The sequence below is a fragment of the Podarcis tiliguerta genome (genome assembly GCF_965153285.1).
Source record: "Podarcis tiliguerta genome assembly, chromosome: 2".
In the NCBI taxonomy this organism is placed as follows: domain Eukaryota; kingdom Metazoa; phylum Chordata; class Lepidosauria; order Squamata; family Lacertidae; genus Podarcis; species Podarcis tiliguerta.
In genome coordinates, this window is record NC_139535.1 from 34524715 (window position 1) to 34552258 (window position 27544).

Sequence of the window (27544 nt, forward strand, 5' to 3'; positions counted from 1 at the left end):
ACAGACCTCCGGAATGGATTAAGTTCATAACCAGAGGTACCACTGTATTTTATATCCCCCATTCTCTCAAGCTCCTTTGTGGAGGGGTCATGCTCACTGAACGTAGTGCAGTGCATGAGGCATAGGCAGGGGCAGAGGAAGGGGTGCGGTAGGGGCAGGCCACCCCAGGTGTCACCACTGAGGGGGGTGACAAAATAGCAGGCGGCGCTCGCCCCGCCCCTGGGCACAGAACACGTGCGCCACCCCAGACGCCCGATCGGCTTGCTCCACCACTGGGCATAGGATCATTGTGTTAAGACGAATCTCCAAATACACAATAGCAGAGCGCTCATAATATTACTTTGGTGGATACTTTCCTTACTTCTATATTGTGCTTTGCTTTGTGCTTTGGAACTGAAAATTATGTGGGCTTTTATTTACCATTTGTAATGTTTAATGAATTTTTTTAAAAAAAAACAACAACACAACAACAACCTTTGTGCTATGTAAAAACGGGGAAACCTGGTCACGTGTAATTTAGGTTTCCTATTGCAAAGTTGCTGAACACAATCTCACTACAGAATGATTGCAATGTATGTCAAATTAACTTTGCTTGGAATTTACGACCAGTCGACCAGATACATGCTTGCAAATTCAGTGAAAGCATAGGTCTGTATCTATGTCAAAACTTCAGGTCATATTGTGATGTGCCCATCTGTCTCCCGTATGGACATATCTAGTATTCTACAGGAGCTGGCACATGTGGAATTTTGGCAAGATGCTCTTATATATCAGTGACCATGCTGTTTGTTAGGGCTAGGTTTGCAAAGACAATCAGAACAGATCTTTCTCCGTGCTGAGCAACAAGTCCATTGATTGTTTAATACTGAAGATGACTAGGCATTACGAAAGAGACTTTAAACTGCCCCAAATCACCTAATGATTTCACTGCTTTGAAAACTCTCCATGAGGAGCTAAGAGCTATTTCAGCGGCTCTTCGTTTAATGCTGACTCTTGTTTTTGCTTGCCAGCACTTGCGCCGATTGATTATTATTACATCTGTGGTGTTTGCAAGACTGTAAATGTCCCATATTTGTCTGTGTTGGTGTTACGAGCTAAATGCTAGGAAATATTCACTCCCCTAAGTATAATGAGCTATGATTTCCATTTCAAGCATCATACAGTATGTTATTCCATTTACTTTTTTCATGGTCATTCAGTTGGCAGGCTCATCTTGAGGAACAGTATACAATCAAATATTGGGTTAGCTTCTATTCTATAGGTTTTTTTTAGGCAGAGATGCCTGGTAATCCTTTGGCAATCTGGGATATATTCCCAAACTTCATACACAGTGTGACATTTCTGAACCAACTCAGTGCTTAACATTATAAAGTTAAAAAGAAGGCTTTGGGGAGAATTTCAATAATCCCAGGGAGCACTAGCTGGAGGGATGTATTACTGTTTAATATGCAGGTCTCGGGAGGCTAGGAAATGCAATTTTACTGCAGCAAGATTGTGTTATCAAGTTAATATAGTTTCTTTCTTCCGTCTAACTTGTTGAAAGTATTGCAGCTTTTTCTTTTCTTACCGCAACCTTCTCCAGCTTGCTCAGTTAAAAATCCTGGAGACTTACAATGTCTGACCTTATCCTGGAGTCTAGTGTGGGAGGGTGGGACAGGCACACATGAAATGTAACAAGCAAACCAAATGTTCTCCTATTTAATCCCAGCGTCTGAATTTCTTGAAAGCAGTTGCCGTTCCCCTACCCGTATTTTCACCTGGGGAACGGCTTGCATTGATGAAGTTTGACCCCAGTTTTGCGCAGTTTCCATCTTTCCCCCCCCCCCTTCTTTTTTGACATGGCTTTCATAGCTATGAGTAAAAGTTTTGTCTTTGTAGTGCTATATATTTCGGCATTCCCGGAAGTCAACTAATGAATAGAGGATGCCCCACAGGTGACTTCGAATCCTTTAGAACACCTTGTTCAGGACCTCTCACCATGTTGTATGAAAAGATTCCTTTCTTGATCCATCCCGAAGGTCTGTAAGGCACTGCAAGAGTCCTGTCCCTCTCACATTCTGTTTCCATGACAAATCCTGCCCTGGGTTTAGGGGTGCCTCCTTGTTTGCAAACCATCCTACCTGAGTACTCAAGTCAGTTCAGTCAAAGGGCTGAACATTGACTGCTGGAGACTTAAGACTGCGTACAGCAAGGAGTCCTATTCAGGATATATTCAGGATCTCATTTGCAATACAGAAAGGAGGCATTCTTCTTACTGGCATTGCAAACAGTCCCAAGGCATGTAAAATCCATTCCATGTGAAATTGCCCAATAGGAACACAATGCTCGCTTGATGTTGATACTCATTTCAACTTAGCTTTGCAAAGCACCATTACACTTGATGCAAAGACTCTCCTAATGGGCTGCATTCCTAGGACTACGGAACATTAGTCCAAGCCATATCAAATAAATACAGCATGTCGCCGTAATCACACACAAAAATGCAGTCTTTTAGACCTGGGGAAACCACAGTTGCTCATTCATCTTGAGATGGTCAATGGTGCTACTCAGAGGTGTATGCTTGGCAGCACACCTGTGGTCTCTTGACTAATCAAAGGGGGAGTTTCCTTTCCACACCGAATGCAGGGATATGATAGGGTAATTGATTATTTGAAAACTGTATTTAAGTTGATTAAATGTTTTGTATGCTGCTGGTGAGAAGGAGTGGTGACTTGCAGCTTTTGAATGTTATATATTCAAAAATAAAAAAGCAAAGATATTGCGGACAGCCTTTTATTTCAACGCCCCAGTCACTGCGCACACCCTGTTGGCGACAAAGCCCAGCAGTGTTGACCAGCTTGCTAATCGAGAAGTTACAATGCAGGGCTGGAGAACCATTTTTGGGCTGAGGGCCATGTCCCCTCATGCGCAACCCAGCAGGGTGCCAGAGGCAAAAGTGGGTGGATTAACAAATGAGCCTCTTAACTCTGTTCAGTAGGCCCCCATTTTTCTTCCCTGCCCCACAGAGCATTTCCTATCACAAGGAGGACAAGTGCCGCCGCCACTGCACCAATGGGACACAGCACACATACCAACTGCCCCTTAATCCCAACTTTATTTTACTTTATTCTTTGGTAGATTTACAAAAACAAATAAATGTTGGAAAGGTCCAAGATTAGACACAGACACACAAAGCGTATTTTAATTAAAAAATAATAATCAAGATGCCTTGCTCTTCACTCTGCTCCCCCTTTTTCCCCACCCAGGGCAGCCCTACACTGCCTGCCCCTCAGAGCCGGTGTGTCATGTGGGGCTGGGCCTCGGTGGCAGCAACCTCTCCTCATCCTTACCACTGCGAGCTGCCTGAGGAAGGTGGCTGGCAGTAGCAGCCATGGACAGGCAATGGGATGCTCTGTCATAGCCGCTGGCCCTGGCTCATCCTCCTCCCCAAGCTTGGCAGCAGCAGCACTTCAGAAAGAGAAATAGGGGTATTCCGGGATGAATGGAATGAAGAGGCTGAGGAATGGTGGGTATCTCGCCCCTCCCCCACTTCTCCTGTAGCTGACAGGGAGGAGAGAAACAGTATTGAATTGCAGCCAAACTATGAGGAAGATAACGGGGTAGAGACGGGCGAGCAGCCAAATTATGCTGAATTGGGAGAATCAAGGGAGGGGAGAGAGCAGCCAGTGAACACTTCAATAGACAGCACAGATGATCCCCAGCCCCTAGGATGCAACGGTCGTTGAGGGTACAAGAGCAAGGTGCGCAGCGATGTTTGGCAACAGGGGGCTTCCGTAGGGGCCAGTGCTGTTGGGGGAGGGGGAAAGGGGGAGGAGCCAGAGTGAGCAACTCCATTATAGAGGAAAGACTGAGATTCCTTTGTCTGTTACCACAGTGACTGAATAAATATCTTTGAAAAGCTTTCTTGTTCCTCCCGGCTCCTTGAAGCCATTGGGAGAGGAGGGAGAGAATTCCTCAGGTCTGACAGGATGCAATTATTATTATTATTATTCATAATCATTAACAGTATGTTAACACCACTGATAACATTTTAACACCACTTTATATTTCAACAAACATCTCAAAGCAGTTGATATATCCCACCAAAAATCAATATAAAAATTCAATGTTATCACCACGTTCCATGTTATTGGTTATAATAATGCTATCCTACAATTACAGCAACACAATTAAGCCACAATAAATCTCAAAGCAAAGCACATTGATAAAATAAAACCCACAAAACTGAATCATGTATCGCTCAGCTGGTAGAGCAGGAGAGGCTTAATCTCAGGGTTGAGGATTCAAGCCCCATGTTGGGCAAAAGATTCTTGCATTGCAGGAAGCTGGACTTGATGACCTTCGTGGTGTCTTCCAACACTGCAATTCTATGATGGCCTCAAAATGCAATGCAATTACAGCATACATGTTTGTTGTTTAGTCATTTAGTCGTGTCCGACTCTTCATGACCCCATGGACCAGAGCACGCCAGGCACTTCTGTCTTCCACTGCCTCCCGCAGTTTAGTCAAACTCATGCTGGTAGCTTCAAGAACACTATCCAACCATCTCGTCCTCTGTCGTCCCCTTCTCCTTGTGTCCTCCATCTTTCCCAACATCAGGGTCTTTTCCAGGGAGTCTTCTCTTCTCATGAGGTGGCCAAAGTATTGGAGCCTCAGTTTCACGATCTGTCCTTCCAGTGAGCACTCAGGGCTGATTTCCTTAAGAATAGATATGTTTGATCTTCTTGCAGTCCATGGGACTCTCAAGAGTCTCCTCCAGCACCATAATTCAAAAGCATAAATTCTTCAGTGATCAGCCTTCTTTATGGTCCAGCTCTCACTTCCATACATCACTAACAGCATACATATATTCAGCATACAGCAACAGCATACATATATTCTCATAAATATGGCCCCCCAAAGCCCTAACATTTAATAATGGTAATGCATGCAGTAGGCTCCCTGCTTCAGAACTTCGCCCTCAGTGATTGGATGGCAGAAGCAGAGCCTTAAACTATGTAAGATTGAGCAGACGCAAACCACTGAATAGGACTTGTGCAGTGTTTTGTTCCCATCTTGCTGCCTTTTGTCCATTTCTTCGCCAGTGAGGCTAAGAACACATTTTAATCCCTCTCGCCTCACTTCTAAATGCTATTAACGTGTGAAAGAAAATGCAGAGAAAAGTCATTGTAAAACTCAATGTATGTTCTGATCAGCCTGGCTTTCTCCTTTGATTTACAGACTTGGGAAATTCAAATACTGCTGTACACAGGCTCCTCTTTATCATTGCACCATTGTTATTGCACAGTAGTTTTTCCTCATTACAAGTGGGGGAAGAAAACAGCTTTTCTCTTCCGTACTTTCTGAAGAATAATGGGCAGGGAGTCCCGGCCCTTTTTAAAAAATCAAAGGCTGATCCATTTTATTTATAATAAAGAAATGCCTTATTAGAAAAATACCTATACACCCTACCACAAACTTTCCTGCATTTGTAGTAGGGGAATATCTGTAGAACCTACAAACAGGGCTATTCCCATAATATTTTTGGGAGGGTGGTGTTGCCTGGTATCCCCCAACCCTCTCCCAATTAGGGATGGGTCCAGTCCTGTTTGTGGCAGCTGCTATGGTGGCCTCCATATGCTTCCTCTGCTGCCCCTCACCACCCTCCAGACATGCTTCATTGGTGGACAGACAGCAGAGCTTTAATGGAAGCCAAATTCAGCTCCCATCCAGCTCAGACTAGAGAACTATGAAATCTGGAAATTTCATAGATCTGTGGGTTGGAGCAGTATATTTCTGGTAACAAAATGGTGGACAGTCACTGTGGGTAGGAGAGTGGCTTCCATTTAAGAACAGCACCACTAGCTGCTGCTGAAAAGCATCCAAAGGACCCAGCAGGGAGGGTGGTGAATGGCAGCTTGACTAGGTCACTGAGCCAATGAGGAGCTATTCCAAACCCCTGGGCTCCTCAGCCATTGTTCCCAGGCTTCCCAGCACCTGTGTTTTCAATGCATGACAACAGATTTCTTTTTTTATTACAGTCTGTTCCGCAGAAAGAAGTGTGAATCTGAATCACTCTAAAGCAGGTCACTCAAATCTAACATTATTTCCCACACACAAATTGTGTCCTTAAATCGCATGCACACCTGTTCTGAAACCTGATGGTTTGCAGATGTTTTCTTATTAAAGACATATTATTTAAACCAGTGGATTTTCTTTAAGGAATGCTTTTCTGTCTTTCCTGTTTACCCTTTTTTTTTGGGGGGGGGGGAATAAAAAAGAACATGATAACTTATTTTTAGATACTTGGCAAACTGGTGTAGTGACCTGCAGTGATCTTGACATCAAAAGAATTTTGAATGCAGGCTGATTTGAAAAGAAACGTAGCTATCCTGCTAAATACCTAATGCTGTAGCATTAAGCAATAACAACATCTCAGTTGGTGAAGGTGGCAGTTTTTATAGATGATAGATGATAGATAGATAGATAGATAGATAGATGATAGATAGATAGATGATAGATAGATAGATAGATAGATAGATAGATAGATAGATAGATAGATAGATAGATAGATATAGATAAATAGATAGATGATAGATAGATGATAGATGGATGGATGGAACTGTATATAATATCACACTCTTCTTGAACAGCTAAGTAGCTTTACTTTTTCATGCCCCAGTTGTAATATATCATTTTTTTCAGGCAAAAGAAAGATGAAAGTTTTGTTGAGACATAGAAGAAATACTGGGAAGATTAATCTAAGTTTTATCTCCTCCTGCCCTGACTGAAATGCGATCTGCTGCGTTTAATGTCAGCTGTTGTTGAATCACACAAAGATACATCATTGCAATCTTAAATCTCTGTCTTTGGCAGATGTGTTCTGGATTGGGTGAGCTAATGGCAAGGGTTGGAGGATCTAGTAAGTAGATGCGATGACACACTTCCTTCTAACTGCATGTGAAAGGGATGGAACCTCAAACTCTAGGCATGAAAAGGAGGTAGTGTACCACTGAGCTATGAACCTGTTCTCTAGCCCATGTTGTGACAGATAGGTAGCGTCTCACTTTTTTTTAAAAAAGGCCCTTCACATGAGAATCCAGCAGCATGAGCTGTTGCCTCAGTCTGATGCAGGAGCCCTTATGACATTGAAATAAACTGAGTGTACAGCCATCGGTTTTCTTGTGTTTATTTCAACTCATAGTAAAAACAGCCAATCATCCTGTAGGAGTCAGGTGGTCCCCGCCCAGATCCCAGGCTATATATACTTCATTGACACCCTCAATGATAAGCTAATTCACACTCTCCTCCTGGAGCTGGATTGGACAGCTCCTACGGGCCAATCACATTGCTGCATTCAAAAATCCTACCTGCCTATTGTTCTGGGTTCCAAGCTCAAGACATAACAGACCTACATGACACAGGGCTGGTATTTATTTATTAAATGACCTTCTAACCAGCCCTTCAGGGTACATTGCCGTCACAAAGTGGTTTACAGAAGGGGGGGGGGTGTTAAACTATTGAAGTTGGGTCATTGGCCACTTTCTGGATTAAGAACCAAAGAACATTCAGGAACAGAGGGGAAACCAAGAGTCAAAACCAGGAACACATGCCATGCTAGAGTTCAGGTAGACTTTGTTGCTCAAATGAGACCCAAGTGGAAAGAAAGCTCTCTCTACTTATTCTTCAGCCTGGGTGGGAAGAGTCCATCCAGAAGGTTCTTCAATGGCAGCCTACCACTGCAGTTCACTAGTTTACCACAAAGGGCAGCCATACACAACTTCCTGCAGCAGCTCCTGACAGAAGTACATAAAAACTTCATAAATATCAACCAATAACTAGTATTCTTTTTTTAAAAAAAAAAAAATCCAAACCATTTATTTCAAAACCAGTTGCAGCAAAAACATTCCCAAGCACACCAAATGTGAACTAGAATAAAAACATCTTCAAAGTTCTGCTAAAAACGGCAGTGGCAAAGCTGGGGATGGAATTCTAAAAGTGCTGGGCTGTTGGTACAAGGAAAAGCCCTGTCTCTGGTACTTTAAAAATCTTACAGCTCATACTGGCGAGCTAGAGGGAAGGGCATTGGATGCCGAACTTCAACTTTCTAGTAGGTTAATAGGTCCTGTGGGATCAGCCTTTGCTTCAGTGGCACCATATAGCAGCAAGGTGCCATACTGCCAGACATGTGTGTGAAAACATCATAGTGGGAGCCCTCAAATAGAAGTATTACTGGCTTTACAGGTTCAATCCCTGGTCTGTATTTATTGAAGGTTTATTTTAGCAATTTTAATGAACTAGTATTATAATTGATCATAAACACCTTTAATCAATTTTTCCCCCCAGTGGCAGGTGGCAATAATTAAATAATCACATAAATACCCAGTTTTAAAAGTCAGTATCTGTGGTTGAGAGAGAAGAAGAAGAAGAGTTTGGACTTGATATCCCACCTTTCACTCCCTTTAAGGAGTCTCAAAGTGGCTAACATTCTCCTTTCCCTTCCTCCCCCACAACAAACACTCTGTGAGGTGAGTGGGGCTGAGAGCCTTCAGAGAAGTGTGACTGGCCCAAGGTCACCCAGCAGCTGCATGTGGAGGAGCGGAGGCGCGAACCCGGTTCCCCAGATTATGAGACTACTGCTCTTAACCACTACACCACACTGGCTCTCAAGACTGTTCCTTGAAACCCTAGAAATCTTCTGCCCCTCAGATTGGAGTTTAAGTACACTTGACTTAAATGGACAGATAGAATGGCCTGGCATAAGACAACAGCCTGTGTCAGCTACATGGCAGAATGCCCAGTTATCCTTGAGTTTTGAAGTTATTAAAGATCTGGCCTCTTTTCCTCCACAGCAACACCTGCCATTTTTATGGGAGCCCTTAAAATCTTAGAATTTCCTCTCAATTTCAGTATTTATTCCTGGTGGTTCCACTTCACTGAAGCTTTGAGGTGTTAAGAACTGGAGGCGGCTTGCTCAGTCAGCACTTCTCTGCTCTTAAAGCACACGAGGTGATATATTTTCAGTGACTCGTTCCCTTATCTCTCAGAGATGAAGTACACTTCTAACCGGATGCCTCTCAGCATTGCCAGGATAGAGAGAACTTTGTCTTCGTTTTTCATCACAGTGACTGTTCCGGCAGTGCAACTCTGTGCATGCTTACTTACTCACATAACTCCTCCTGTGTTGAGTTATGTTGGTTTAAAGTCAGCTGGCATAAGGTATACCAGATCCAGAGCCCACTTAGTGAGCTCAGGGAGGGGGAAATATCAGTGGAGTGGGACCCATCCTGGCAGAGTGGGGGGGGGGGGGACAACCCACCAGGATACAGCACAATGGAACTGTGGTCTTCGGCTGACACCCAGGAGAGAATTCTCGAGCCCCCACTTTTAACTCAAGCATGTCCCAACCCACCAGTTGTAGACCAATACAGTGGTACCTCGGGTTACATAAGCTTCAGGTTGCATACGCTTCAGGGTTACAGACTCCGCTAACCCAGAAATAGTACCTTGGGTTAAGAACTTTGCTTCAGGATGAGAACAGAAATCGTGCTCTGGCAGCGCGGCAGCAGCAGGAGGCCCCATTAGCTAAAGTGGTGCTTCAGGTTAAGAACAGTTTCAGGTTAAGGACAGACCTCCGGAACGAATTAAGTACGTAACCCAGAGGTACCACTGTACAGTTGTACCTTGGAAGTTGAACAGAATCCATTCTGGAAGTCCGACTTCCAAAATATCCAGAAACCAAAGCGCAGCTTCCCATTGGCTGCAGGAACCTCCTGCATTTGGGTTCCAAAAATAGCTTGCAAACTGGAACAGTCACTTCCGGGTTTGCGGCGTTCAGGAGCCAAAACGTCCGAGTACCAAGGCGTTCAAAAACCAAGGTATGACTGTAGTTGACAGTGACTGGCAATGGCTCTCTGGGGTTTCAAGTGGGTTCAATCCCAGCCCTATATTGGTGGTGGCATCTGGGACCTTCTGCATGTAAAGAAGAAGAGCTACGTTCTTTCCCCTAATTGTGATGAATGAAAACAAGTTTTCCGTGTTTCTTCTCCATGTGTAATGTTAGTCTTTGGGGATTTCTTTTCTTTTTGTGGTGGGGAAACATGTTGGAAGTATTGGGGGGGGGGAGGTAAGAAGAATGAATGTTAAAAGTCTAAACCTGGATCCTGCTAGGTTACAAAATACTTGAAAATTATGGTGTGTTTGTGGTTTCCCTCCAGTTTGTTGACAACATTTGTTGAATACACATTAGCAACCAAAGGGAATGAGATATTAGCTGGGAAATTTGCCTCAGCAATTTTTTTTAAGCAAATAAAATATGTATGCCTGGTAAGAAACAGGTGTCATGCTTGGTGTGCTGATAAAAGAAGACAGGCAACACCTATTTGCTTCATTTGAATTAGAATTTAATTCCCGGGTGGACAAAAAATGTATATCTATAAACATGATACTGCTGCAAGCATTCCCTGACCTTGTCTGGGGAATAAATTAGTATTTTTTGTAACTGGAATACTCACCACATGATAACATTTGGAGATGTTATAGAGACACTAATCCTAATAGGGCATGCAGGTTCAAATTAACTGATAGCATACAGGTATATTTATTTGCAATGAAAGATTATCAGTTGCACAATAGACTTGCATCATGTTTTGATGGTGAGACACACAGACACCTGAAGGGCCAGAGGGAAATGTCTCAGGCCTCCTAGAGCAATTGCTTTGTTAGCAAGTGTGTACCAGGACTTCCATGTGTGCAGCCAGCACTCAGGTATGTTTATCTACACACTGCTGAGAGGGTTAGGATGTTTTGCTGGAGTTATGACATGCACTTGTTATGGATGTGTGTTAACCCTTAACCTTATGCCTGCAAAAAGCTCTCACACAAATAAATAAAGCTTGATTTATTACATAAAATAGGAGTGACATAACCTATAAAAATGCTACTTAGACAGCAAAACTGCAGTCTAAGCAGGTTGTTGTTGTTGTTTAATTGTTTAGTCATGTCCGACTCTTCGTGACCCCATCGACCAGAGCACGCCAGGCACTCCTGCCTTCCACTGCCTCCCGCAGTTTGGTCAAACTCATGCTGGTAGCTTCAAGAACACTGTCCAACCATCTCGTCCTCTGTCGTCCCCTTCTCCTTGTGCCCTCCATCTTTCCCAACATCAGGGTCTTTTCCAGGGAGTCTTCTCTTCTCATGAGGTGGCCAAAGTATTGGAGCCTCAGCTTCAGGATCTGTCCTTCCAGTGAGCACCCAGGGCTGATTTCCTTAAGAATGGAGAGGTTTGATCTTCTTGCAGTCCATGGGACTCTCAAGAGTCTCCTCCAGGACCATAATTCAAAAGCATCAATTCTTCGGCGATCAGCCTTCTTTATGGTCCAGCTCTCACTTCCATACATCACTACTGGGAAAACCATGGCTTTAACTATACGGACCTTTGTTGGCAAGGTGATGTCTTTGCTTTTTATGATGCTGTCTAGGTTTGCCATCGCCTTTCTCCCAAGGAACAGGCGTCTTTTAATTTTGTGACTGCTGTCACCATCTGCAGTGATCATGGAACCCAAGAAAGTAAAATCTCTCACTGCCTCCATTTCTTCCCCTTCTATTTGCCAGGAGGTGATGGGCCCAGTGGCCATGATCTTCGTTTTTTTGATGTTTTTTTTGAAGCAAGCTAGAACCTCCCTTTTTCCCATCTGTTAAAATGGAATCTGAATGAACCACCCTACTTTATTTATTAATGATTTGTTGCATTTTGATTCCTACTTTTTCTATTGGTGGGGTTGGGTGGGGGCTTCTATCCTGGTACTCATGAGTCTCCCACTTATTACATTACTTTTAGAAATATAACCACATTTGATACCTTCAGGCTTCTGAGTCAATTTATGCTTTGGAAATGTTTTCTCATACAACTGATAATTACCATGTACCAACTCGTCACTGAAATCTGGGCTCAACCTTGTGAACCCTTCACTTCTGAAAACTGATTTGAAACCACTAGTGTTCATTCTGGAAACCACCATTCCGTTGGTGAGACATTCTTGCGTGAACACTCAAGTATAAGTTACTTGAGAACTAGACCATGTGAACAAGGATTCTACAATGGCATCTTGATGTCTCTGCTTTTTAAGATGCTGTCTAGGTTTGTCATTGCTTTTCTCCCAAGAAGCAGGCGTCTTTTGATTTCATGGCTGCTGTCACCATCTAAGCAGGTAGCCAAGTACAACACATACACACATTGATTAAAGGGTAAAAGATTCCCTAACTATTCTAAAAGGCCTACAGAAACGTGAGCATGACAGTTTTGCCATGAACCCACACTAGAAGTGGATAGAGAGCAGGGAATGAAAGTAAACCTGTCCTTAAAGCAAAGCAGAAGTGTGTGGGCTCCTGGGGAGTGCAGGGTGTTATCCTCAATCTTCATTAACAATGAATCCCAAAATCAAGGATCCCCTCAAAACCAGTTTTGTAGTCATTTTGTAGCAACCCCCCCATGTTTTAGTGCCCCACAAACAGAGTAATTGATACATCAAACGCAGGTGCCATGGGTGTCACCCCAAAACCAATGTTGTCCAATCCCCTCAAAACCGGTGCCAACGTCTGGTAGTTGTTTTGAAATGTTTTTTTAAATGAAAACCCCGTGTTTTGTAGTGCCCCTCAAATGAAGTACTTCATACATCAAACCTGGGGGGTTGCAGTTCACACAAAAAAAAACCAACGCCATGCGATTAACTCCAAACTGGCACCAAACTTTGGCAAAATTTTTGCAGAAAGCACATCAAGGTATACATGAAGCCAGTGTTCCACCTTAATGCTATTGTTTTCAACCTTATGGTACTGAACCCACATTTTTTACGCCCCCAAAAGTGGGTTGCTGCCTTTCTCAGTGTAGGATGGGGCCACACTAGACTTACCCTCCTTCTTCTTTGTTTTTCAATGCATGTATCTGACTGGTGCACAACCACAAAACAGCAAGGCAACTAACTGTCTCGTAAGTTCACATTCTGGGTAATGCCCTCTTCCATTTCCTATTGTACGGTAAGTTTTTAAGTTTAAAAAACACAAAGGTTAGGAACTCTGTTGGTATAGGACCAGTTTTGTGAGCAATATAGTGAAGTAAAGAGTAGTAACTATATATTGTACTTACTTTAATCAAAAAGGTTGGAATTGGATCCCTTTATCAAACTGATTAAGAAAAGAAAGTTGTCTAGTATGAAGGAAGAGTTGTCAATTTATAAAGGTAGAAAACAGCTGGACTTTTTTTCCAAAAAAAACAACAAGCAAGATTTCAGAAAATTTTTCTTAGGTCATTATCTGCAGAGAATTTGAAAATAGATGTGGCTGGCTCAAAAAAGAGAGAGAAATTGCTTTTCTGTATAGCCACAACCAATTATATCAAATCCAGTACATTCACTGCATGAATTGCCACCATTGTTCCTGCTTACGTATTAGCTTTACATGAATGCAATTCACAATACCCGCTGGCAAAAATCTTCAGTGTGTGCTATTTAATTGGTGTTCCAATAGAAAAGGGGGAGAAAACACGGCATTAAGGCAACAATTATTATTTTTTTGGATTTATTTTTTTAATTCAGCTCAAATGTTGCCATGTCAACAATAAAGTATATCTTTCACACAGAGACACACACAACAATGTGGCCACCTGAAGTGCGTTTCTTGCTTAATGAGAGCATCCTTATTACTAAATACAGCAAATGAAGGACAGGAATGTGCAGGAAAGAACTTATGAATGTAAGAAGAGCCTGCGTGGTGCAGTGCCAGTGTGGAGAGCCAGTGTGGTGTAGTGGTTAAGAGCGGTAGTCTTGTAATCTGGGGAACCGGGTTCGAGTCTCCGCTCCTCCACATGCAGCTGCTGGGTGACCTTGGGCCAGTCACACTTCCCTGAAGTCTCTCAGCCCCACTGACCTCACAGAGTGTTTGTTTTGGGGGAGGAAGGGAAAGGAGAATGTTAGCCGCTTTGAGACTCCTTAAAGGGAGTGAAAGGCGGGATATCAAATCCAAACTCTTCTTCTTCTGCTGCTGCTGGATCAGGCAAAGACACAGCATCCTGTTTCTACAGTGACCATCCTCATGCAGGACATGAGCGCAACAGCATTTTGCCTGCCTGTGATTCCTGGCAACTAGTATTCAGAGGTATATTCCCTCTGACATGCTTATGCTGATGGAGTGATTTCCTTTGGCAGTATATTGAATTCCTCCCTATATGTAAACATATTTATTTTTGACAAAACTACCTCACAGAGCCATGGGAGCAGCCATGCTCCCCACCCCTATACAATCCCTTCGAGAACAATGACCCATGTTGCATCATGGTATGCCCCACAGAGGACCTTAAGGTCCACAAATGACAACATTTTGGAGGTCCCAGGTCGCAAGGTCTCAACTAGGTCCAGGGCCTTTTCAGTACTGGCCCCGACTTGGTGGAACGCTCTGTAACAAGAGACTAAGGCCCTGTGGGACTTGACATCTTTCCGCAGGGCCTGCAAGACAAAGCTGTTCCACCTGGCCTTGGGTTTGGACTCAGTCTGACCCTTATGTCTCCCTCCCTTTATGGTCTTGATTTATCAGCTACTTTTAAAATGAGGCTGCATTTTAAATTGCAGTTTAACCTGTATTTTAAATTGGTTTCTCCCCCCCCCCTTATGATTTTACTGTGATTTTATTGGTGTTAGCCGCCCTGAGCCCTACTCTAGCCAGGGAGGGTGGGGTATAAATAATATTTATTTATTTATTTATTTGTTGTTGTTGTTGTTGTTGTTGTTGTTGTTGTTGTTACTCGCTCTGGGTATTGCAGATACAGGTGTTTTCAATGTCTGTGACAACGAGCCCAGTGGCTCCTTTAGGGGGCTAGCCTTATCTGTTAGAAGAAAAGGACAGAGGCTGCCCTCAGACCCCCTCGTCTTGGAATCTGGAAGGGGCGAGGTTTCTGAAATGGGCCCATATCTGAGCCAGACACTGTTTTATGCACTGTGGCTCTGGTGAGTTCATTTTGGATTTGGATTTGATATCCCCCTTTATCACTACCCGAAGGAGTCTCAAAGTGGCTAACATTCTCCTTTCCCTTCCTCCCCCACAACAAACACTCTGTGAGGTGAGTGGGGCTGAGAGACTTCAAAGAAGTGTGACTGGCCCATGGTCACCCAGCAGCTGCATGTGGAGGAGCGGGGACGCGAACCCGGTTCCCCAGATTACGAGACTACCGCTCTTAACCACTACACCATACTGGCTGAGCTTCCCAATGCCTCCCCAGTCTCCTTGTACGTTCTGTTTTACATGCAATGGACTGCATCAGCTTACTGAGACACTGCCATGCCAGTGTTCTGATGAGACAGGGTTAGAGCATATGATGGTTAGCAAATGCAGCTATTTGTGTAAAGGCTGTTCTCCAAGTCTGCATTCATCAGGAGCAGAATCACCTGTTTCCCTTTACTACGAGGCATCTTCCAGAGTAAATCAGAAGTAAGTGGTCATTGCATCATGTCAACAAGAATATTTTTCTTCTTCTGCTATTCTACCTGGAAGTCCTTTTTATCCTCGTTTCCCCATACCCCTGCCCCCAGTCCTGAACCATTTTTATGGCACCTTGCCAGTAAGTTATTAAAATCACTCAGTAGCAGCATTTCCTTTTTTATTGGCCACGGAAGTCTAGAGAGCTTCTGTAAAGCATCTTAATAGTTTCATAAAAAATATGGAGTGTACTGTTCAGACGACATAATAAAAACTGAGGGGAGGTGTGCTGGGGCAGAATTCTTTCAAGATAGATTTCCTTTCCTCCCATTAATGTTTTCTCTTCAGACTTAAGATCAAGAAATAAATGTACTTTGGCTTGAATGCTGAACAAATAGGGGGAAATGATCCGAGGGCTCTTCAGTTACATTAATCAGAGGTCAAGCCTAGCTGCTTATTAAATCAATAATCTTAACTACATAAGAAAGGCCAGCACTTTGATTACTGTCCATAGCTGTAATGGTTTCTTTAGTTACTTTAAGAAGAGCGGAGGTGAAATAAAATAACTGGTAAGAAAAGCACCAAATGAAATTGGGCCAATATCTTATGTGCAGACACAAACTACCTGGCTTGAAATGAAATAATGAAATTCACTGTGCTCTATGCACAAGTACAATAAAACAGGTCAATAATTTCATTTTATAATTGGACTGTATTCTATTTCCACCCCTTTATAGAAGACAGCTTATGTTGAACTCTGTTTCATATGCCTTTCTCCCAGCAGACCTTTAGTATACCTTCTTGGGGGAAGGGGGGAATCATTCCAGTAGCTATTCATTTTCAGTCTGAAGATATCACCCTTCCCACTTGCTTAGGAGTATTAGCTTTAAAACTGTGAGTGGTCTACAACCTCGAAGTGTACCGCCAACCAATTCTAAACTGATGCAACTCATCTTAATATGCTCTACAAAGTTTCAAGTCAATTCTCCATTTCAGGTTGTCTCCCTTATTGCGGCAATATAAGGATGTAGGCACAGTATTACAGCACGAGGGAGGCTGCTGCTACAAAATATGCTCCTCGCTTTATAATGCAGCAGTGTGTCCATAAAAGTGCATCTTTGATTATTATTTTTCTTAAATCTTAAGTTTTTACAAGGTGTGCTATCACTAGTTTTTCAGTGGACCTCACTGTATCAAGATTAAACCCCCCCCCTCATTTTTTAAATTGAGAAATGCCTGGAAAGTCCTACAGTATCAATATTGTGACATAATGAAGAAATGACTTATTTGTTCAAAACTCAGGCTTTCATCTGTCTCTTAGCCCAATTGTAGCAATATCGGGAGTGGGGGACAATTCTTGTATATTCTGGGAGTGTCCCTACACCCTTCATTTGAAGCACACACACACACACACACACACAGAGAGAGAGAGAGAGAGAGAGAGAGAGAGAGAGAGAGAGCAGGCTTGTAATTTTGCAGCCCCTCATTCCAACCTGGTCCCTGAGACGTGTCCTCTCTTGCTCCTCCCATCAATTCAGGCCTGTGGCTATATAAAAGATATGATAGAAGGCCAAACTCAATGTGACTTGCAACACGTTGTGAACAATGTCTGCATCTTACTGTTAAATAAAACAACTGCAGGAATTGGAGGATTCTTCCCCCCCCACACACACAACTGCTGCACACAGAGAAGGATGGTTTATCTGTTTCCTCTCCAGGCATGGTACAGACCAAAATCGGCTCCAAAACATCCCTTTCAGGTAGTTTATGTTGAGAGATAATGGTTAGCTTTATGGCTGATCAGTGAACCATCCCACTCTGAGTCCAAGTACTTGGAGTACAGTGGTAATTCGCAAGACGAATGCCTCAGAAGACGAAAAACTCGCAAGACGAAAGAGTTTTTCATTTTCTGAGTTGCTTTGCAAGACGGATTTCCCTATGGGCTTGCTTTGCAAGACAAAACGTCTTGCGCCTTTTTTTAAAAACCGCCAATGCATTCCTATGGGAAACCGTCAATACACAGCGGTGCTTCGCAAGACGAAAAAACTCGCATAATGAAAAAACTCACAGAATGAATTAATTTCGTCTTGCGAGGCACCACTGTACTTAGTTTGTTTAGGGACAACAGACAAAAGCCTAAACTGACACCAGTGTTTCTTGGTCAAGAATCTCTGATCTGAAGCTTTGAGATTGGCAGTGGATGCTGTGAAAACAGTGCAATCTATCCTTGAGAAATGACTCTAGGTAAATAATTGCTGCAGGAAGGAAAAGTCCACATCATGGGGAAAAAAACAATGCAACAGGTTCTCTCTTAGTGTCCCAAATGCATATGGATTTTCTCTGGAATTTAGAGCATGACACTATTTCTGCATGGAAATTCTCCCACGCCTGCTTCATGTGCCTCAGCTGGAGCGTGGGAGGACTTCGTTTGATGCCAAAATAGAAAAATAGTGTAACAGCATAAGGGAATTCACAAGGTTTATGATGAGTGGGAAAAGGCTGAGCTGCTTTCTACATTCATCTGATGGTTTCCCACTGTAAAACTCTCTCATTAATTATATAGATGAAATGGTGATATTATTAAGATGCATATATGTGTGACTATGTGGATATAAGTAAGGGGAAAGAATGGCTGTAGGAATTAGCCTTGCACATACAACGCCCTGCATTCTCTGAATGGATTAATGAATAATTGTGAACATATATTTCAATGTTTCAGTGGGAATATATATTTTTGTTTGATCTGTTTTTCCATAGCAGCAGTTGCTGTGCTATTTACCTTACCCCAAAAACCCTAAAATGAATTATTCTGCTGTAATTACAAATATTAATAACACAGGCAGAGAATAAATTAGACCATTTGATGTTAGCTAAGTGTAAAAATATTCATGCAATAAAATCCTGTGGGTATGAAGTAAATACATTTATTTTCATTAGAGGAATGTCAGAATAACTACTTATGTCCTTTGGGGGAAAGGAGCATACTATACCTCTTTATTAGATACCTCAGCCCTGTACAATGTTAATATTTCATTCTGTTCATATTCAAGCATCCTGGTCTGCACTGCTGTTGCAGCCTTCGTCTGCCTTCACACTCATTGTAACATGCTACTTGTTATCTTCCGCCTGTTCTGCCATTGAGAACTTCTTGGATCATTCTTTGTCTAGCTCCTTTCCTTTGACCTTACTGCCTTGGGTGACCCTGCTGGGAGTACGAGACTCCTGACGGCTTCGCTTACAAGGGTCATAGGAATGTGCAAGCCCATTCACCACGACAAGGTGATGATCCAATGAGTGAGGCTTGTGGAATGCCCTCCTTTTAGAAGCATGATTGGCACCAATACTTTTTGGCACCCTCCCTTCAGATGTCAAGATAAAGAACTATACAACTTTAAGAAGACATCTGAAGGCAGCCCTGTATTGTGAAGTTTTTAATCCTTGATGTTTTACTATGTTTTTATGTATGCTGTAAGCCACCCACCATAATAATAATAATTTTAGATATATACAAAGAAAAAGAAAAACAGCTGAGCTGTGGGGATGGAGTTATGCCAGCTGAGCTGGGAACCTGCTGGCTGAGCTGGAGATCTGCTGGATCCTAATTCCCAGAAGAACTAGGTTAGGGATGCAACCTTAGATCATTAGTCAGTTTATGATAGCTCAGCCTGCTCTGTAGTTTCAGTTGATCTTGTTGCTTAATTTGGTTTTATGATTTACTAATGTGTCTTTTGTGGTTTTACTTCCTCTGTATTCTGTCCCCACCCTGAGATGAATATATATATATATATATATATATATATATATATATGCTATCTCTCGTACTCTTTGCTCATACTTGGAAAAGTATCTTGCCTTTCTGTATGGCTGCACCACAGTAAGCTATTGTTATATACGGAAGTTATTTTGAAGCAGAACATTGTTCGCATGCTGGACTCTAAAACTGAGATGGAAAACGACTGTGGTTTATATGTTTCCTTGAGCCAGGGCAGCAAACTAACACAAAATTGATTCACAATGACAAGAGCCAAATGCAAAATCAATGCAAAGAAGAGAAGAAGATAATGCTCACATTCAATATACAAACGAGAAAATATTGTCATGCAGCTATGCAGTTACAGTTGTTATTTAGGCCCAAAGGGAGGATTGTTCTTCAAGTATGGATCCAAAAGACTTGTCCTAAATTTAAAATGTTGTTGTACCCAGTGACCCTGTATCTTTTTGTGTCTAAGGCTGAGGGGAAAAAAAAACATTATCACAATGGGCCTAGGTTGCAGAAAGAAATAAGTAAATCAATACCAGGGGAGCAAGGATGTAGAAAAAATGGGGGTCCTCCAGTTGGATGGCCACTGCTGATTCTGAGCACCTTGCTTGCTGTGCACCTCCTGCTGCCCAGGCAGAACCCTTTGTGCTAATTGGCTCTCAGCAGCAGCAGTGTCGCCACAGGCTGGCAGAAGAGGAAGAAAGCGGCCAGGAGCTGCACTGGCTGGCCTGTGAATTGGGATACCAGAGACAGCGGCCTTGAAGCTTGCAGCAAAGGAACCAGCAGAGCTGGAAGGCTGCAGAAACCTCTCCTGGCTGCCCTTCTGTGACTCGCCTAGGCTTCCCATCCACAGCCTCTCATTACACTATATTTCACAGGAGCCCTCTGTCTGTGACCATGTGAAGTATTGTGTGACAACAGAAAAGTGCACCTGTACATATAGAAAGAAGTGCAATTTTGTGAACTACTTAGAGGTATAGAACTTTTCTTAAATAAATAATTTTCACTATGTACAGAACCATGGTGCTTGAGATATGTCTGGCTAATAGTTTTTAGTTTGTTTATTTTTTATTTCATTAAATCAATTTGCATGTTACCAATACTGCAGTTTTTCAGTATTGATCATTTGAGACACAGAAGAAACTGTAAGGTAACTTGCAATCTAATTAAACGTTCCACTTGTTGGGGGGGGGGAGCGGTCTTTGATATGTTTCTTTTCATTCCCTGTTACAGCAGCCCTGCAGAGCATGAAAACAAAAAACAAAAATCCAATGTACTCTTAATAACTAAGAGCCCCAACAGTATTTTCCCATGTTTGCAATTTGTAAACAGTCCTTGGCTCTTTGTCTGAATACACACCAAACCATTCACAAGTGTCAGATCCACTGCAAGGTGGCAAACTAGGCTGTGTGAATCCATCACGACTCCATCTAACGATGGGTCAAAATACAGCTGTGAGTGTTGAACTGACTTTCCTTGTGCAGGTGATATTTGAAAAAAAAAAATCAAAGAAAGGGGAATTTTAAAAATGGATGGACTGAAGCATGTTTTCATTTAGAAAGCAGCCAAATAGATACCACCACTGAGCTTGGCAGGCAATTTCTAATCCTGAAATGCTTGGCTTGTGTTGAGAGCATCGTGATCATGGCTAGTCATTGCACTTCCATGCTGCGTGAAGTCCCATTAGTATCTGTCAGCATAGCATCACCCAAGCTGAGACTGCTGTCTGGGTGTTTGACCCACATTGACATTGTGATCCTTCCTTGTCTCTGTAGCCTGCTCTCATGTGAGCGTTCTTTTTTGCAGGCATAAAGGTCAGCTTTCTGACACCAAGCTAGTATTTAGCTTATGTATCTATTGATTTACAATACCTCTTATTTACAAAAGGTCTCTCTGCATTTGATTGACTGCTTTAAATCCTGGACGCGTGAACAAATACTGAAGTGGTAAAGCAGTAGAACTGAGGGCAGCAAGCTGTGTTGTTTGGCTTGTCAACACTGCTATTGTATTCTCATATTATTGTTTGCAGACACTTATGGGATAAAAGGCTTGCTTGCATCTCCTCAAATTTCAGCAGGCAAAAGACACTGTGTTCCAGTTAGAGTTAGAACCGGGAAGATATGAGAATTGGAGATGATTCTCCCTGGGTGGCAATGGAAGTTTGCTGTGTCTCAACTTCACTTACAGCCAGGAAAATGGGAATAATACTGGGCTTCTCCATAAGGGCCTGAGAAATGCATTATATTAACAATAGAGATGGGCTATAAAATCAGTTCACAACACCGCTCTTGCTGCACTTTTAAGATTTATATATTTGTTTATGTGTTGTATCATTTAAGGAAACAATGTTTAGAGTCCTTCAGGTGTCTGACTTAAAAGCATATTTGCAGAGCAATTCAAAACCTGGCTGAGTATTGGTGGGGCATGGTGGACTGGTGGAGCTACTTCTGCATTTGCAGTCCAGTTGTTCATTTCAACTGGGACAGAAGGGGATGGAGCTAGCATAGGGATTGGTCCAAATGCCATCAAGCGATAACTCAGGCAGAATTTGGGGCTGTGTGTGGATGGAGACCTCTGTGGAGGGAGATGCCCACCCCATGCAAACCTGCCCTCAGCATGGCAGCCAGGGAGTTGGTTCTAGCAGCTGGTATTCAGAAGCATTGCTATCTTCAACCATGGCAGCAGATCATAGCTAGTAACCAACCATAGCCCTTTCCTCCATGAATTTGTCTAAACTTCTTTTAAACCCATCCAAGTTGGTGGCCATCATGGCCTCCTGTGAAAGCAAGTGCCATACTTTAATTATGCACTACATGAAAAAAATGTTTTATCTGGATGTTCCAACATTCAGCTTTGTTGGGTGTCTACAAATTCTAGTGTTATGAGAGAGTGAGAGACCAAAAAACAACCACAACCTCTAGCCATTTTCTCCATGTTATGAGACAATTTTCAGCTACCTTGTACTATTGTATGGTGCAAGAAGCTTCCTGAGTTTGATACTAAGGACAATTTGCCAGAACCTCAGATACAGGAAGATTTCTTCCAGTTATTCAGTAGTGTCTAAAAGGAGATATTGTTTAGAGAGATTTTTTAAGTGGCGTTGGACGGTTACCTTAAAGATTGTCAGAGGAAGTATGAAAAACTGACAGGGGAAAGGGCCATAGCTCAGCGGTCAATAACATGTTTTCCATTATTCTAGTTAAGATTAAAGTTGGGTATTAGAGCTAGGAAATGTTTTCTGGGAGCTGCAGAAGCCACTGCCAGTCAAAGTACAGTCCTGGGCTAGATGGACCTAGAACTCAGTTCAGTATAAGAGAGCTTCATGTGTAGATAAATCTCACCAACTGAAATTAGTGAGATTTAAATATGTGTAACTTTGGCTGTGTCCTGAGAATTCACAATGTATGGTGTAGTGATTAACTTGCAAAGTGTGGTTGCTAAATGCAAAGTGGACAATGGCTATATTTTAGTATCTTCAATAGTTACTTCCTAGAAACTGTAAATGTCTACTTTGTTATAGGTAGAACTTCAATCAGCAGCAGCAGATGCTTTCACCCACAACCCTTTGTCTATCTGAAATCCTTCTTCCCTTTTCATCAGAAGAACCTCACATTATTCTAGCTCCTGTTGGTTCACCTTCTTCAATCATTTCCCCTCACCAGCTACCCACTGAGCAAGCATCTAATTGAAACATTTTTCACTTTTTAAAGCAATCCTGCCTCGTCCATAGCCTCAGAACCCTTCCCAGATTTCTTAGTATGGAAGAGTGAGAGACTTTTGTTTCAGCTCTGACCACCACTACCCCTTCACAAATAGTCACTTTGCTAGGATGTTTTGAAACAGCTCTGTGGGCTGAGGTTTGTCTTGGAATCATGTCGTTCCCCCTTGCAATAGGCGTAGCAAGTCCCAAAACATCAATCTTGTATATGAATTATATATGTAATAATAATAACAACAACAACTCTCTCTTTTAGGATTTGATACCTACTTTACTTCTCGCACACTGGAGAACAACAGAAGAAATGTGTGGTTTGCAGAATACTGGGAAGAAAACTTCAATTGCAAGTTAACGATTAGTGGGTCAAAAAAGGAAGACACAGATCGTAAATGCACAGGTAATTTCATTCTCTTTGTCCTTCCCATGATGCTGTACGTGGCCGGCATAAAATGTCTGTGTAGCTGGTTGGAGATAAGTTGAGAAAGGGAGACAGAGAGAATTTTTTTCTTTATAAAAATGGGAACTCAGAAGCACAAGTCTTACAAAGAAGAAGAAATAGATTAAGTAAAAAAGACACTTTTTCTGTTTCTGCCTGTCCATCCTCTAGGAACTGACATTTTTCATTGATTTTTGTGCTCATGAGAGAGAGAGAGAGAGAGAGAGAGAGAGAGAGAGAGAGAGAGAGAGAGAGGTGTTTGTATCATTTTGAATGTTTCCTTTATAAATTTATTTCATAGAAGAGAAGTTGTAATCTGGGAAAGAGCAATGCTTTCTCCTGGTCTGGAACTGAAATAGATTTGAGTAGGGAATGCATCTCTCTCTGAGGGGCGATACCTATATAAGATGTGAATATATGTAAGAACTTAAGAGGAGCCCTACTGGGATCAAGACTAACATCTACCTAGTCAGTCTTTTTCTTTACACAGTGTGAATGAAACCTAGAAGTTCCATACAGTAATCATGTTTAGTGGCCATTAATAGACCTTTCTTCCATGAATTTCTCCAGTTCCCCTTTATAGCCACCTGCATTTGTTGAATCAACATATTTTTATGGTGATTCCATGAATTAGACATGTGTTGCTCTCCTGAATCTCCTGACAATCAGTTTCATTGGGGTATCCCTTTGCTTGAGTACTATTGGAGGGTTTTGCATGTACCACATGTGATGTTTTGATTGAGCTATGCACCATGACCCAAAATCTCTATCCTGGTTAGTCACTGTCAGCTCAGTGGTGCCAGTTCAATCCCACCAATGTGACATTAGGATTATTTTAACAGCTATGTGCATACTCTTACTTACGTTAAGAACATTGGAAGATTGCCATCCAAAGGCCTATCCAGTCAAGTGGTTTGCCCAACACATATGCGACATGAGCAAGTGGAGTTGCTCAAACCCCTTGTCCTACCCTCCGCTTTGACTGCCCTCTTCTCCATCTTCTCCAGCTTCACAGAATCCTTTTAGGGGAGCACACACACCATTCCAAATGTAGTCAGACTGTAGATTTATACAAAAGCATTGTGAGATTAGCAGGCTGTCTTCTGTTCCTTTTCTAATGATCTCAAACATGCAATTCGCTTTTTTTCCACAGCAAATGCACACAGGGTCAATGTTTTCATCGATCCCTTTCTTGCCTAGTCTTTACCTCTGCAGGGCTGGTGGGCGCATTAAATGAGTTGTTTGTGAAAGTAACACTCTGGATCCAACCTACTGTAATTGCAACAGTTAACAAAAACACCATGGGAGCTTATGGCTGGGTGATTGCCAAAGGTGATCAAGGCAGTAAAAATGTGATATAAACACACACACTCCCTCCACGGCCACTATCAATGCTGCCTTTGAAACCGAGAGTTGAGTTTGCTCTACAGTTTGTTCCCACTACCACTTTGTTAGGACATGGCTTTGCACAAAGGGAGAAATAAGATGAACGTATCCAGCAGTCCGAGTCAGTGCAATCTTGTCTTCTGCCTGACACCACACTAGAGAGATTTCTTCTGTTTGTATGCACAAGCGAACAAGAAAAATAAAATAATGGTTCTAATGTAATTCTGCGTTTGCTGTGTCTGCTTTGCAGATATATCCAAGTGCGACCATATTTTCAAGTGCCTCTGGATGCGTTTTCCTGCTTTAATGTACCAACAAACTCCCTCCCTTTAATGAACCATGCTTCTTTGGTATGGCATGCCTATAAAAGGAAGCCCAAACATTTGACTGTAGTTGTGGCAGTTTCCCCTCATTAGATACCGTCTTAAATGTTGCCTGCCTTGTGCTCAACAAGGCATAATGAAGTGATATTGGGGTGACATCACCCTAAATGTCACCTTGTTGGATGGTAGGTGACTCCGAGAGCTTTTCTAATTACCAGAGTCTGTAATTGGCCTGAAGGTGCACTTCAGTTAATGGTATAGAGAATGAGCTGCTTAGGGGGAGAGATGCCGTAAATGGCAGCTATTTTGTAAAAGACAGAGAGCACTGTATGTTTTTTCCCCATGGAGATTCGGCAGGAAAAGAAATGTGTCAGGCATACAAATGTAAGGCAGTAAGCATCCCGTTCTGATCTCCTACTTACTCTGGCATCTTTCAGTTGGCTTCTGTGGGAATTCTCCTGATAGAAGCTGGGGCAAGAGGAGGAGACAGAACAAAATGAGAAGGCCAATTCAGTCTCTGGGTTTGCTTATGGAAAAGAATGCCTTTAAATAACATATAACTTAGTCTACTGTGGAAATAAAGAGGCTTAAATTGGAACAACAGTACAGTGGTGCCCCGCAAGACGAATGCCTCGCAAGACGGAAAACCCGCTAGACGAAAGGGTTTTCCGTTTTGGAGGTGCTTCGCAAAACAAATTTCCTATGGGCTTGCTTCGCAAGACGAAAATGTCTTGCGAGTTCCTGCAATTTTTTTCCGCTCCCCACCCCCTTTTTCTAAGGCACTAAGCTGCTAATAGCCTTTTAGCAGCTAATCCGCTAATCCCTTAAGCCTTTAATAGCCGCTAAACCACTAATAGCGCTAATCCGCTAATCCGCTAATAGGGTTGCTTCGCAAGACGAAAAAACCGCTAGACGAAGAGACTCGCAGAACGGATTCTTTTTGTCTTGTGAGGCACCACTGTATTGTGGTTGGCCCCAAATTTATGCCTTCAAAAATAAAAATAAAAATGACCGCACTCATATATGATTTCTCAGTCACTGCACTCACTCTTTAAAATACTTAGAAATAAATAAATGGTTCAAAAGGCCAAAGAATAACACAGCAGCATTCTCTCAAGTCTTTGGTGATCTTCAAAGGAGCAGATGTCACAAACTCCCTGCTTGGGTTTCAGCAGTTCAATAAGGTTTACTCCCAGAAAAGTATGCATACTATTGTGACTTTGATATTTGTGCTTCTATGTTCTAGTGTTCTTGTTGACAACATAGTACCTTCTTAATGCTGCTGCTTCCAGTTGCAGCTAAGTGCCATAGTGTCAAAATCAAGTATGGACAAATCTGTTTATGACACAAGAGAGTTTGTGTGTGTTTGTTCATTCATATGTGTCAGAGCTGGCTCCAGGTCCCAGCTCACAGAGGACCAACGCTAGCCGGTAGTAATGTACAAAAGTCTTTATTGAAGTACAGTTTCCATTTTCTAGCCGGAGCGCCCCAGCTCTACGTCTAGGGTTTAGACCGGCGAAGCTCCATCTGGATCTCCGCCCCCTGTACACCAGTTTAAGATTCTAGCCTTACTCCACCTCTTCCGTCTCTCCTTTCTCCTCTGGGTCCTGCTACCCCCCCGGGGTCCCTTCCTTCCTGGATTCTTCCGACGCAGATGTTGACCCCCCTGACTCCTCCCGCTCTCTTCGGCAGGCTTTGGGACCTGGCTCCCTATCCGGGCTGCCAACTGCGCCGCCCTCCTGTACATTTGAACTTGGCGCGCGCGCCCAGCCTTCAACCTTCCTCTCGACCGTTTCCTCGCTCCCCGATGGAGGCGTGGCCAGTCCTGCCTCCTGTCCTCCTGCTGGCCGCGCGCCGCCTGATCCCGATGCCTGGGACTCCTCCCCCCTACTGCACTCTGGTGTGGACGCTGGTCCTGATTTCCAACTGCTGCTCTCTGAGTCCCCTCTGGCCCCTTCTTCCTGGGATGTCCCCCTAGGCACCCCCTTTGCCCTGACCATGGGAGCCCCTTTCTGTGAATCTTCCGATTCGCTGGAAAGACTCAGAGACCTCGGACCGCTGTCATCGCTGACATTTCCTTCGGACTCCTCTCCCTCGCTCTCCATTTCCTCCCTTTCCTGTGCCTCTGCTCCTGAACCCCTGACAATATGTTTGTAATAATAATAATAATAATAATAATAATAATAATAATAATAATAATTTATTATTTATACCCCGCCCATCTAGCTGGGCTTCCCCAGCCACTCCGGGCGGCTTCCAAATTTTTTTTAAAATACTATAATACATCAAACATTAAAAGCTTCCCTAAACAGAGCTGCCTTCAGATGTTCCATCATTCTGCATGTTTGCTGTAAATTTTGCCATAAAACACACTTTTTTTGTATCTGCATTATCCTAAAATACACATTTTCATATGCATTTTAACCCCAAATATGTATTTTATACACATTTTAGCACTTTTTTGAGCCGAGAACTGT

The 27544-nt window shown here is 42.7% G+C and overlaps 1 protein-coding gene across 3 annotated transcripts in view; it reads left to right on the forward strand.

The window, feature by feature from the left end:
* GRM7 (glutamate metabotropic receptor 7) overlaps window positions 1-27544 on the forward strand; it is a 399167-nt gene that overhangs the window by 215340 nt on the left and 156283 nt on the right. For all 3 annotated transcript variants that reach the window (XM_083424909.1, XM_083424907.1, XM_083424908.1), the window contains exon 5: window positions 23179-23319. In XM_083424909.1, the coding sequence (XP_083281035.1) occupies window positions 23179-23319 (141 nt within the window). The remainder of the gene's footprint in view (window positions 1-23178; window positions 23320-27544) is intronic.